At 34.7% G+C, this 14,980-nt stretch overlaps 1 protein-coding gene across 2 annotated transcripts in view; it reads left to right on the top strand.

Annotated features, from left to right (window-relative positions):
- slc4a4a (solute carrier family 4 member 4a) overlaps positions 1 to 14,980 on the top strand; it is a 127,945-nt gene that overhangs the window by 18,876 nt on the left and 94,089 nt on the right. For both annotated transcript variants that reach the window (XM_056458362.1, XM_056458363.1), the window contains one exon: positions 2,037 to 2,210. In XM_056458362.1, the coding sequence (XP_056314337.1) occupies positions 2,037 to 2,210 (174 nt within the window). The remainder of the gene's footprint in view (positions 1 to 2,036; positions 2,211 to 14,980) is intronic.

Here is a 14,980-nt window from a genome sequence, read left to right as displayed (position 1 = left end):
GAGATGCAAATTACAAACAAATGCTGTAAAAAGTTTAAACTTTTAGTTCTGCAAAATTGTATCATGAATTAAAAAATAAAACCTTAAACATAACAGTGCATAGATCATAAGAAATGTTTGTTACTGTAGATGATTTCTGAAAGATCATGTGAAACTAAAGGCTGGAGTGACAGTGCTGAAAATTCACTGTTGCCATCACAATGAATGTTAAAAATGATTAAAATGAAAAGCATTAGCATTGCAATAATATTTGAATTAATATATGTATTAATTTAATATTTATATTATTTATTTTAAGGTATAATCAATGAAATGCAGCATTACATGAAAGATGACTCTAAAACCTTAATGATCCTTTACAATAGAGTAGTATTGTTAAAAATATTGATGAATCGATACTAAAACATTTAAAATCATGCAATCTAGCTTTTGGTTAGCATCGATAAAGGCTTTCTAGTGCTCTCTCTTCTCAACAGCATGAAGATGAATAATTAATAATAGTAATATTAAGACTTTAACACTAATGAGATTAAATTAGATTTTTTTTGTAATTTATTGCCTTTTGCACTTAAGGGGCTCTATTTTAATAATCTATGTGCAAAGTCTAAAGCGCATGGTGCAAAAGCATTAAGGGAGTGTCCGAATTTACTTTTTCTATTTTAAGGATGGAAAAATATGCTTTGAACCCTGGTGCATGGTCTAACAGGGTTGTGCTTATTCTCTTAATGAGTTATGGGTGTGTTTTGAGCATAACATTCAATATACCAATCAGAGTCTCATCTCACATTCCCTTTAAGAGTCAGTTGCGCCGCGCCATGGCGCATTTGCGCATTTGAGAAAACAGTTAAACAAACCATCTGTAGCGCAAGAACAAGGAATAAGCCTCCTCTTTTCTCTTTACTTTACTTTAACTCTTTACTTTACTCCTTTACTTTGTGGATAAGGAAATGGTATTGTACACACTCCACTGAAGACATCCATTAGCCTACATACTTAATTCATTTGTTAACGGCAAAGATTTGTTTCAAAACTGTTTCTAAATTCAGTTCTAATTTCCAGCAAATGAATTAATGAACAATAATAACGAAGTGTGGAGTTATATCCAAACACGTCCTATTCTAATGCCCCATATAGTGATGCATACGTCTCCAAAACTCGACAGGTGGACAAACCTAAACTTGTTTTTATTAAAACAAATATAAATATGCACATAATAAATAATACTGCTTATAATGATAACATTATGCAAATGCAAATTGTCATAAATAAACAGAAAAAAAAAACCCGAACATGAAGAAGGCACGGAGGTAGAGGTTTTTATATTTATGTAGAAAATAGTATTTTTTGTTACATTTAATCCTTTATTTTTTTCTTATGTAAAGATATTTGTGAATTGCTGTACACCCTGTGTGTAAGCTTATGGACAGTATAGGTGCATAACTAAGACTTTAGACCAGCTTTTAGTTGGTTGATAGCGCAGTTTATAATAGTTCCTCAAAATAGCAACGCACCAATAATGCACCTTAACACACTTCCTTTTTAGACGGGCACACCCATGAGTCCACAAAGTGGCACAAATAATTTTTCTATTCAAACAACATGGTGCAAAACGTGAAAATTAGGGTTGCACTGGTCTGAAAATAGCAACAAATTGTGCCAAACATCCCTCATTGTGCCAGCTGTATGATAGGGTCCATTGACGGCTAACGTACCTAATGCATTATATGGTTTAGTTTTTTTTCCCTCTTTACTTCATTCGCATAGTTTTGATATTGCGGAATTTGTTCCCCACGGTAATGAAAATCAATATTTTTCAAGGTATTTTATCAATGTTGGAAATTCCAGTATCGTAACAACACTACAACAGAGTATATTCACTCAAAATCTTAACAAGAAAACTAATCTCATTTTATTACTATTTGAATATTTCCTGCAAAACAAAGACACCAAAGAACAATGGTTATGTTACTCGCACGTTAATGATGCCATGTGATCTTAATAGCCTGACCTACCTTCTCAATTCTTTTCCCTTTCAGGTCATCACACCATATACATTGGTGTGCATGTGCCAAAGAGCTACCGGCGACGGAGACGTCATCGCCGACGCACCAGTCACAAGGACAGAAAGGAGAAAGTGACCGAGAACACTTCGGACAGGTCGGATGCAGAGAACAATGAGGAGGCCAGCAACAGCATCCTTAAACCACTCAGTAAGCGCTTGCCAAAGAGCCGTCAGTTCACATTAATGCTGTGAGGGCTCTTTCATAGAGCCACACACACACATACACACACACATACAAGCCAAGGCTGCTGCTGACTCCACTTAGTCAGAACAGATATCCAGAGCTGCCTGGCCAGCGGATGAGTGTGTTTGGACAGACAGGGCTAGGGCCCCTGCGTGTAAGTAATAACCATCCAAATGGGTCACGATTGCCTGACGTGAGCCGCTGGAGGAGGGAAGTATGTGTGTCTTTGAGATTTCCAATGCCGAAGTATTATACGCCCAAGGGAGGATCACTTAGGAGGTGTTTCTGTTGATTCGTGTGCCAGGGCTTTGGACGCTCTCTAATGATGTGATAGCTGAAAGGGAGACTGAGGAGGAAGAGGAGGAGAAAGGGATAGCAGAAGCGAGGGAGAGGAAGATGCAGAGAAAGAACAGGAAGATTTCAGGGTCATGCGAGGAAAATGTTGGCTTGAAATTGTGCAGTGGCCCATGCAGAGTTGATTTTCATGAGTCGACATCAGAGAATGTGGGTTTCGATTCATTCTTTATCCAATAAAGAAGGTTTTATTGTCATTTAGGCATCGCCATGACATTTTAAACTTTCATGCTGCTGCTTTCTTTGAGTGGAACATACAGTACAAAGTAGGGCACAATATTGGAAAAATCTAACATTGCTATATTTTTTTATTCTGCGATATATATTGCAATATTAATACCAGTGTTGGGTAAGTTACTTTTAAAACGTAATCAATTACAAATTACTTTTTACTATTGGAAAATTGTAATCTTATTACATTACCAATTACTTCATGTGAAAAGTAATCAGATTACTATTTACTTTACTTTGAAGTTACTTTTAAAACATAAAATAAGGCTATAAAAAATACAAAATAAACTGCATCTCTTTCAGTAATTTAATATTCACTGCAGTGTTTTGGTGTTCTGTGTTTGTCTGAGGTAATTAGTCTACCAAAATGTGTATAATCCTTACAAAGTATGAAGCTGACCGGTCAGTTCTTGTCACATGACTTGGTTTTCAACTGGGGGCACCTGGGAAATGCGAGCGTGCAAAATATGTGCTCCCAGTATGTGTAAAAGATGAGATATGTGAACAGCTATGCTTCTGTTCACATTCTGAAGATACCTTCACTCCCAATCCTGCAACCTGTTTAGGCTGAGTTGGTGACGAGTATTGTCGTGGAATGCTTTCTGTTCTAGTGCTTGTTTATTAACTGATGTTGCAGTCAAAAAAATAAGTATTTTTTCTTCTAAAAACTATAATTGTAACTTAAGTAACATATATACATATATTTGTGTATATACACAAATTTAAAATGAAGTTTGTTACATTACTGCGTTCCTCAGAAATGTAATTAGTATACAGTAACGCGTTACACCGAACTCTAATTTAAACGTTTTCACCAGGTGAATTGGAACTAATTTAGAATTTTAGATTGATTGGGATGGTTTATTTTATCATTTTAAGTTGGTAGTTAAAAAATGTAAATCTACTGTTAGTTTACTACACTCTAAAAATTAAAGTTTTTTTTTTATTGGCATTGATGGTTCCATGAGCAACCATTAGTATCCTAAGAATATTCCATAAAAGATTCTTTAAAGTTCCGCATGCTTTTATAATGGAACCTACAATGTTTTTGTGGTATTACTGCAAAAAAAAAAAAAAAATGAGAGTGTATATATATATATATATATATATATATATATATATATATATATATATATATATATATATATATATATATATATATATATATATATATATTGTGGTGGCACAGTGGCTTAGTGGTTAGCATTGTTGCTTCACAGCAAGAAGTTTGCTGGTTCAAGTCCAAGCTGGGCCAGTTGGCATTTCTGTGTGGAGTTTGCATGCTCTCCTCGTGTTGGCGAGGGTTTCCTCCGGGTGCTCATGTGACTGAGGGGGTGAGAGTGCAAAGAAATGCGCTATAGGTGAATTAAATGAACTAAACAGGCCGTAGTGTATGAGTGTGTGTGAATGAGAGAGAAAGTATGGGTGTTTCACAGTACTGGATTGCAGCTGGAAGGGCATCTGCTGTGTAAAACAAATGCTGGATAAGTTAGTGGTTTATTCCACTGTGGCAACCCCTGATAAATAAGGGAATAAACCAAGGGAAAATTGATGAATGAATGAATGAATGAATGAATGAATGAATGAATGAGAGTGTATATTAACTTTTTTTTGGTAATTTTGGGTCAGAACTTTAAATATATTTAGCTGACGTTGTGGTTAAAAATAAATACAAGAATAACATAATTAATACTGTTTTTTTTATGATACTTTTATGAAAAGAAAGGCTTTATCTGTGCAGGAAACTTATAATAATAAACAAGTTCACCAGATTGGACTGAACCATGTGAAATCGTTTGCATCTGGAGCCAGCAAAGGTCAACAAGTTTCTTTGTCAAAACTGTTTTTTTTTTTTTCATTATGGACAGTCATGATTAAAATGAGTCAGTATGTTGATGTATAGGATTCAATGACATCAGGTTTGCCAACTCATTCAGCATATCAGTTTTGGGTGCTTTTAAACTAGAACAGCTGAATCAGTCATTTGACCTTTTAAAATGTTGTAATTTAATAGCTTTGTTCCAGTAAAACCCATATAACTATAGTACATTGACTTTTTCTGTATGTATATTTCATTGTAACATTATTATTTTATAAACAAAACACAGAAGAGTATTTTTTTAACCTTGCATTTCAGCATCCGCTACTGTGTGCCTTTCTTGCCTAACAACAACATCATAACTTTACCTCTGACATGTCTTTCACTGTGGTGAAAAACTTTGCCTTACAACGTTTTGCTATATTAGAGGAAAAGGTAATATTTTTTAGAGTAATGACTTTCAGAGTATGACATTCAAAGCTTAATTCTAAAATTCTCAATAAAAGCTTTGAATGTAAACATCTTATATGAGTGTAATGTCTTTTATGAACACCTGCATGACTGCTATGGCCATTCTAGAAGTTCTAGAATCCTGATATTCCAGTGTTAATAGCTGCATATATACATTGCATGATTGTATATAAGAACTGGCGTATCAGTTAATTTAACCAATTGGAATATATTTTCCCCATTTGCCTAATGTAGTGGATCCCCAGTAATAATATTGTAAATAATGTTTAGTTTAATTATTTTGTTTCAAAAGACCACAGTGTATGATCAGGAGTCAAAGGTCTTCATTTTGGATTCAATAGTCTGCTTTTTTGACCGTAGTGATGGTAATGGTTGACTTTCATTACATAAATCATCAAAGACCTGTATTTCATAAAAAAAAAACATATCTAGTTAAACAAACCAGTTTTTGACATCATGATTTCTATTTACAAGACACTGATGTCGTTTGATGTTGGGTTTGATTTGAGAGACACTTGGATTTTGTTTTTCCACTGAAGACATGACACCATAGGGGTTTGAAACAACATGAGGGAGTGTAAATAATGGCACAGCTTTGACAAAATTATTCCTATAAATTCTTAAACCCTCTGAGGTTTTAGTGCAGTTAGCTGTGCTGACTCTGCACAAACCAGGTTATTGACCTCAAACGTATTCAGCTAATGGAAACTCAAGTGCAACCAAGCAGAATCCAGAACTTGACAGTGATGTGGACCCGAAGCTCAGCTGACCATCTCTACAATCTTTGTGCTTTAAATTCATCCTTAGAATGTCCTTTCTGAAAAAAAAGCATAAACTTTACAATGTCACATTGGTTAACAATACAAAAATTACCAATATCTTACAATGAACAGAACATTTGTAACAAAGTTAATTCATTCATTTTTTTGGCTTAGTCCCTTTATTAATCTGGGGTCACCACAGCGGAATGAACCGCCAACTTATCCAGCATATGTTTTATGCAGTGGATGCCCTTCCAGCTGCAACCCATCACTTGGAAACACATACACACACACTACGAACAATTTAGCCTACCCAATTCACCTGTACCGCATATCTCTGGACTGTGGGGGAAACCGGAGCAAACCCATGCGAACGCAGGGAGAACATGCAAACTCCACACAGAAACGCCAACTGACCCAGCCGAGGCTCGAACCAGTGACCTTCTTGCTGTGAGGCGACAGCACTACCTACTGCGCCACTGGGTCACCCTAACAAAGTTAATATTAACATTAATATTTATAATAATATTAAAGTTAATAAAAATATGTATTTTTTTATTTAATAATATATTAGTGTGTGTTGATCTAAGGTTTAAAATGACCCGTAACCATTTCCAGAGCAGCAAAAAAAATAAACTGTCAAAAATCTAAATTTTCACTTTAGTCAAACACAAGTACTCACTGATTAAAAAATTGATAAAATACTGCACACGGGATAGGGAAAACCTAGACATTTACACACAGAATTTGTGATGAATTATGAGGTTGTTTCTTTATGCAAAATAGATTTGAGCATTGAAATTAAATGTAGCTGTTTTATTTTCCAGTTTTAGTGAAGGAGGGTCATTTTTTGACTTTTAGAACAAACTGAATTTTAGAATTTTACACAAGGGTTAAAATTTAAACTAATAAATGCTTTAGTAATATTTTTCACTGTGCACGCTTACATGGACACCAATAGTCTGATTTTAGTACAATTAAGACAACACTCTGATAAAGAGTCTACCATGTAAACATCGATTTTTTATCAATTTAATCTGATGAAGGTCTTAATCGAACTAAACAGAAATGGAATTAAGACATGTGGAGTATGCTGATTTTAGTCACGTTATTGAAGTGCAGTACAGACATGTAAACACTTTAATCAAACTATTACCATCATGTAGGAATTTTGCCGCAATTTGTGACAGGATAGTCTATAGGCATACGGCTGTTTGACACTATTCTCTGCACCTACTGAGTCATTAAATGACCACAGACACCTGCTTCACAAAATGTGGAGGTTTCCCATATGTTGTGTAGTATCAAATTCCAATAAAACAACATTCTTCCAGCAGTTCATACTCACATCCACATACACCACCCCTCACTGACAAAGGTCCAGAATTTGTCCCTTTCATGAGCTCATTTGTCTTATTTTGACTGCTATGCCATCATAAATAGTAAAAATAACCCATCAAAAAAGGCTTTAAGACCAAGCGGAATCCTAGTGTGACTTAAGTTTTGGCTAATGCAAACAATTATGTTTCAGCAGTCCGCAATCCAGGTGTGCAAGAAAACAGTTGACTTAAGTGAAGCCATCTTTCACTACTGTTTTGTTTTTAAATAGAGAAAACCTTTGATAAGTAACTTTTATTCTAAATCATCAAAAAAGTGTAGTTATGATGACCATTCGACAAGCTAAATCTAAAGCTAAATCTAAAAATAGTACAAAAACTGTACCTTAAATTCAGTATTTAAATATCATTTTTAAATAGAAAATAAGGCGAATAACTGCAAAAAGGTCCTGAGAAAAAAGAACCACACCTTTCACCAGGCTGCCTACGCGTGATGATGCTATGAGGTTAATCGAATTATGTGCTATAGCATGTAAAACGGGATCATGACAGGAACATTCAAAAAGCAACTCATGTAAACACCTTAATTATATTATAATCTTGTTCAGATTAAAGCAAATAATTCCATTACTGATGTCCATGTGAACATAGTTTATAGTTATCCAATGTTAACCATCTTGATTAAATGCTGTTTTTGTTGTTGTTCTATGAACACATTAAAAATATAAAATAAATGGAATATAATCAAATAAATCATTCTTAAATATTTGAAAGAATGATTTTTTTTATAAATAAACTTTCTCACCCTTTAAAAATGGATTTAATCTCTGTGTTAAAACATTTTCTGTCCCAATGTGTGCCCAACTTTTGCTGTCTGTAGTCCTGTCAACTTAAATAGCATTGTAAATTTGTGACAGCATTTCTTGGATTTATGTAGGAATTTTCTAAAATGAAGAGTGAGCTTTCATACTTTACATTACACAATACATTACACAAACATTTATTTGACATGTAACATGTTCATGCTTTGTACATTGGCGAAGTGGTTATGTATGCTTTAGCAAAATGTGTCAGCGTCTGCTTTTCTCATGCATTGGATTTCTGATATAAATTGATATAGCAATACAGAAAGATTAGGGCAAGCCCACATGTAACAATGTTCTGGCTACTTGCCCTCCGTCCCCAAACAGCGTGAGCACTGACCTTTGTCTGTAGATGGATTACTTCCTGATTGTTATCCCTTATCCGGATGCATGTTTGTTAGTATCAATCTTCCTCTTTATAGGCTGCAACAAATAACATAGTAAATCTCTTTTAAACGTGAACTGTATGATGTAAAAAAAATAAATAAATACCAGCAGGAAATGTTCTAAATGTGTTCATGTTTCTGCTTCTTAAAGGTATAGTTTAGCCAAGACAGAAATTTGTGCCATTATTTATATGGTGATGACTTATGTGGAATATAAAGACGAAGTGTTGAAAAATTTTCAATACTAGGCTCTCGCTTTACAAAATCTGAAAGCAGCAGTCAAAATGGTGTCCATATGACTTAAGAAGTTATGCATGATGACATATGACTCAGTGAATTGTTTATTCATAAAACTGATCTTAGTAATTCATTTACTCATTCATCTGGTTGGAGTGTAAAAAATGTGTTAATCTATTAAAACTGATTTCAGTTCATTTAAATAATGCTAGAATTTTCTATCTTTATGAACTGGCGCTGTTTTAAATGGGGAATTCTGCTGATTCTGCCGTCTGCATCTGCCGTCACCCTTGTTTATTAGCTTTTAAAGAGGCCTTCTTTTCTTATTCCCTTTTCTTTGCCTCCATCAGAATTAAGTTTCCTGTCCAGCTGTTAAATTTAAAAGTAAAGTGTGAATTTGTAACTTGTACATTTCAGATTTCTACCAGTGTTCTATATGGACTTTTAGTTTGAAGTTCTGACCTGTGTTTGGATTATTGTTTCCTGTTATATTGTTTCCCAGTTATGTGGTGGTGACTAATTTGTCTGTTTTAAATGTTGACTTGTTCATTCTTGGTTAGTCTGCCGTGTTGAGGGGTAGACTTTTCCTGTTCTCTACTGGGATAGAGGGTTTTATCTGAGTTAGTTTTGGGTTCTGAGTTTTTGACTGCTAAATTCCTGTTGTTTCATGGACAAGAATCATGTCACATTGCTTTCCAACCAGTAATTATTTGCCATCTTCAATGATGTGCATGTCAGTGGCCATATAGAAATCTGATATATATCGATATACACAAATGACATACAGTACATATATATGAGTGTGCACTCTGCCATGTTTAGTATCTCTAGAAAGAGCTCTAGTACTCAGTACTCTAATGGTCAGCATCACACATTTTATTAAATTGTGAAAAATCTGAAAAAAGTTACTCTGTGGCAGTTGTAATCTGCAATCACTTAATAGATGAGGTAAAAAAAAACAGATTATTGCATCCAACAGAAATTATTTACTAATCATGCAAAAATTGCACTGATGTTGTGTAACCCTATTCTGACATTAAATTATTTTATATTACCCCTCCATTAAATTTGCAACATAAAAACCTACTTATCCTTACCTTCATGAGCATAAGGTTATTTTTAGTTTCAGACTTGAATATTTATAATTGATGCTCAGCTCTCGATGCCTCTCACTCATTTTCAAACGTCAGCCAGTCAGACCCTCTGCTGAGCAGGACGTCCCACAGGAGATCTCTTAAACCCTGAGACAGGAGGACTGGTGCACTGTAATCCTCTCAACTACAGTTATTCTCTCCCTCCACTGCAGGTTATAATTAGTTAATCTAACCTTCTTCCTAAGTCCAGCCCACATATGTGATTGCCAACTATAACAAGTCTTTGTTTTCTGGACCGGTTGGTTAGTTAAGCGTTTGGTTTACTAAAAAAAGAAAAAAGAAATAAACTTCTGTCATCAATTACTTATCTTCATGCCATTCCAAGCTCATTTGTTCATGTTTGGAGCACAAATTAAGATATTTAGGATGAAATCTGATAGCTTTCTGAATCTCCATATAGTTAGGTTCCTGAAATGCTTAGAAAAGCTCAGAATGTACACTGAAAAAAAATGTTTAAAGATGATTTTTTTGGATTTACAATTTTTTAAGCTAAGTGGTTGTAAACAATTTAGTTGGGCTGAATTAAAAAAAATTACGTTGAACATTGCTAAATTTAATTAGTGTGATTAAATTCAACACATATAAATAGTTAGCAACAATTTTGCATGCATCATGTTTTTCAGAACATCATCAAAACAGTTTTAAGTCATGTGAATACGTTTGTGCACACAAAAACAGAAATAACATCATTATTCAACAGCTTCTTCCCTTCAGTTTAGGGTGCGCATTAATGAGAGCATGTGTCATGCTGCTGATGTTTAACCCGATGCATTTGTCAACTTTCTCTGATTGAAATAAAGTACCCCTGCGAGTGCATTTGGGGTATACGTCAGGTTAAAGTTACTTTTTAAAGTAATAATTATATTTATTATTTTTGTATAATATTATTTTTAAGTGGTTCATTCCACTGTGGCGACACCTGATTAATCAGGGACAAATCCAAAGGAAATTAAATGAATAAATATAATTTTTTACATAATTACTTATAACAGTCTTAAAGGGCAACTATGATGAAAATCATCTTTTGTAAGCTGTTTGGACAGAACTGTGTGTATGTATAGTTTGTCTACAGTCATATTAGGCTGATTTAAAGACAATAAGTCTCTTTTTTTTTATTTCCTGATGTTAAAATCCAAATCCCTCCCATTTTGAGGCCCACCGCAACAAGACGTAGGAGTGTGGTTTCCCGGCCCACCAAATTGATTGACAGCCATGTATTAACATGTCTCTGTAGTAACGCATATAATCATATAAACAAAACAGGACATGTTCACGCTCTCTGTGTGTGTGTGTGTGTGTGTGTGTGTGTGTGTGTGTGTGTGTGTGTGTGTGTGTGTGTGTGTGTGTGTGTGTGTGTGTGTGTGTGTGTGTGTGTGTGTGTGTCTGTGTGTGTGCGTGAACTTTGTAATAACATTGTATGCGACTCATTCCAGAAAGGCTTGAATTAACGCCACAACAAATCCATCAAATAATCATTGGGCAAGTTTTTACTGTATTATTTCTCACAAAAGTTACGTGAGATCTGCTTCCTTCATGTCTATCACTGTGCTGTTTATCTGACACAACCAAGGCAGAAATTGAGGCACACTCTGACAGGCACGTGGGAACGGTGGGCGGGGAGAACTAGCATTAAAGGCACAGTCCACAAAAACAGCCACATTGTGTTCAGAGCAGAAAATCCCAATATTCTGAAAGTTGTAATAAATAATCTGATGGGTGTTTTGAGCTGAAACTTTACAGGCACATTCTGGAGACACAAAAGACTCATCTTAAATCTTGAAAAATGGGTAAAATAGGTGCTTTATAAGCTTATCTTACTCTTGAAAAAAAGCAAAAGCTATATAACATCATTTAACATTACTTTGCTCAAAAAGTATCTAAGTAACACATTTAGTTACTTGTTTTTTTTAAGTGACTCAATATTGTAAAATATTACTTTTAAAGGTAACTTTACACATGTGGTGCTGTCATGAATGTCTTCCCTAAACAGACACTAAAGAAACTGTTGAATAAAGAAATTTTGTTTTATTTTATGCACAAAAACTATTCTAGTAGTTTCAGATTGACCCTCTGATGACACATGGATTGTTCTGATGATATTCTTTGTACTTTTCTGGACTATAAGTGTCAATACCCTTGCTGTCTATGAACGATCAGAGAGCTTTTCAGATTTCATTTAAAATATTTGTAATATTTTCTGCCATCTTACGGGTTGATGAATGACATGAAGGCGAGTAATTAATGACAGAATCTTCGTTTTTGGGGTGAACTAAAACTATGGAAGTCAGCGGTTGAAAGTTTCTAACATGTTTGTGTTGAAGAGAAGAAAGAAAGGCCTAAAGGTATGGAAACATTGAGGGTGTGTAAACGTTAGTACATTTTTGTTTTTGTCCCCTATCTCTTTAAGTGTTTTAAAAGACTAAATTCATTCATTTTCTTTTTGGCATAGTCCCTTTATTAATCCGGGGTTGCCACAGCGGAATGAACCGCCAACTTATCCAGCACATGTTTTACGCAGCAGATGCCCTTCCAGCTGCAACCCATCTCTGGGAAACATCCATACACACTCACTCACATCATACACTATGGACAATTTAGCCTACCCAATTCACCTGTGCCGCATGTCTTTGGATTGTGGGGGAAACCGGAGCACCCGGAGGAAACCCACGCAATCAGGGAGAACATGCAAACTCCACACAGAAATGCCAACTGACCCAGCCGAGGCTCAAACCAGCAACCTTCTTGCTGTGAGGCGACAACACTACCTATTGCGCCACTCCACCTGACTAAATTATTATTCTATATTTATTCATTAACATTGAAAATCATTTTATCTAGTCCTTTCTGCTATCCCTACCCTTCCAACAACAACAAATTAATTGTAAGGACTAGAGGTAAGGGATAGAGATTGTTTGGGCCTAAATCTTAAAAATATGATGCGTTATTTTGCATCATATCTGGTGCTATATAATTAACATTCGAACACTTATAATATTATGTTTATATGGTCCATTCCACTGTGGCGACACCAGATTAATCAGGGACAAAGCCGAAGGAAATTGAATGAATTAATATTATTTTTTACATACATTAATTATAACAACTTCAAGCCTATCTTACTCTTGGAAAAAAAAGCAAAAACTATATAGCATCATATGATTGAACCTCAGATGACACATGGATTGTTTTGAAGATGCTCTTGGTACTTTTCTGGACTATAAGTGTCAAAACCCCTGTCAATACCCGTGCTGTTTTGGATTTCTCATAAAATATTTGTAATATATATTTTTTTCAATCTTATGAGTTGATGAATAAAATGAAGGTGCATAATCAATGGAAGAATATTAGTTTTTGGTTTACCTATCCCTTTAATATTGGTTGTGAACAAAATAATGCTCAACTTTCCATTATGATGGTGAGATTGGGTAATTCGGCCTGCGTGTGCACGTGGAGATACTGTTTAGTCATGTTATTTTGGGAGGATTTTCATGTTTTTCAGCCTTGTGTGTGTGTTTATTGGGTGGCATTTATGCATGTATTAAAGCATAGAGAGGATCTGGACATGCTGCTTCCTCTGACAGTGCTTTGGGGGTTGTCTGGGATTAAAGGTGCTTATAGATGACCACATGTCCACCCACACACACTCTTCTCAATGACCAGGAAGTGACCAGATTACAACTGTTTATATGTGTGAGCGCTTGATAATGCGGCTAGTGAATACTCAGATTTTAATTTGTGTAGTCTGCTGTAATGAACTTGTATAACACTATTTATAATATACAACAGTCTTAAAGGGACAGATCACTCAAAACAGAAAATTTTATCACTCACTTGTCATGAATCTTTTTGAAATTTTTTTCCTCTGTTGAACACAAAATAAGATATTTTGAAAAATGTTGGAAACCTGTAACCATTGACATCCATAGTTTTTCCTACTATGGAAGTCAAAGTTTCTATCATTTTTCTAAATCTCTTATTTTGTGTTTAACAGAAGAAAGAAAGGCATAAAGGTATGGAAACACTTGAGGGTGTGTAAATGTTAGTACATTTTTATTTTTGCATGAACTATATCTTTCAGTGTTTTAGATAGCTAAATTATTCGATTTAATTCAATTATTTAATTTTTTTATTAATTTAATTAATTCAAAAATGTGGATTGTGTCAAAGTAGCTTAAAAAAGTTCTAATATATTGAAACTGTGTCAGTCCAGTAGTTCAGTTTAGTGTGGTCCAAACATCCAAACTGAAGATCAAATTCATCGTTGCGCAGCTTCACAAGTCCCAAACCAAGCAAGCCAGTAGCGACATTTATTATTCTATAGTTATTCTATAACATTGAAAATTACATTTTATCTAGTCCTGACTGCTATCCCAACTCTTCCAACAACAACAAAGAAATTATAAAGACTAAAAGTAAGGGATAGAGATTGTTTGGGCCTAAATCTTAAAAATATGATCTAGTATTTTGCATCATATCCGTTGCTATATAATTAGCTTTAGAACACTTCTATTGTGCATCTTTGTGTTGACTGATCCAAATTCAGGGCCAGGTCTATCCATATGAATAAGTTAATTATTTGGCCTTTTTTTAGAGAAAGAAACACAGGGCCATGTGCTTTGTGACCTGTTTCTTTGCTCTTTATTATTCTCTCAGGGATTCCATTACGGAATCCCTCTCAAAACATCAGTGGGGTCTCAAATGAATCCCAAATGAATTCCTGGCCTTTTGTTGACTGCTCTAATCCTGACATCTGAAGAGGATCAAGAGCTGAAATTAATTTCCAGATAACAAAAGAGTGATTTCATCAAGTCTGAATTGTATTTATGGAGATCAATATAAATACAGAATTTTAAGTGTTTTTAAATGATAATTCTCCAGAGCTATTTAAGTGCCAAGCATGTAGAGTGGTTTCTGGTTGGCTAAGTCCATAGGAGTTCTGCTGGTGATGCTTATTATTTGAATGGGAATTAGGCCAATGATTCTGTCCACTTGTTGATGCTGATCAGTTTATAATCGCATACTGTATGTGTCCTTGACTAATACTGACACTATTCTTGAGGTTTCTTTTAGATCATTTGGCCAAAATATTGACCAAAAAAGCAGAAGACTCTTGAGTTTGTT

The sequence above is a fragment of the Danio aesculapii genome, chromosome 5 (assembly GCF_903798145.1).
Source record: "Danio aesculapii chromosome 5, fDanAes4.1, whole genome shotgun sequence".
In the NCBI taxonomy this organism is placed as follows: domain Eukaryota; kingdom Metazoa; phylum Chordata; class Actinopteri; order Cypriniformes; family Danionidae; genus Danio; species Danio aesculapii.
This window is presented reverse-complemented; position numbering and strand designations above follow the sequence as displayed.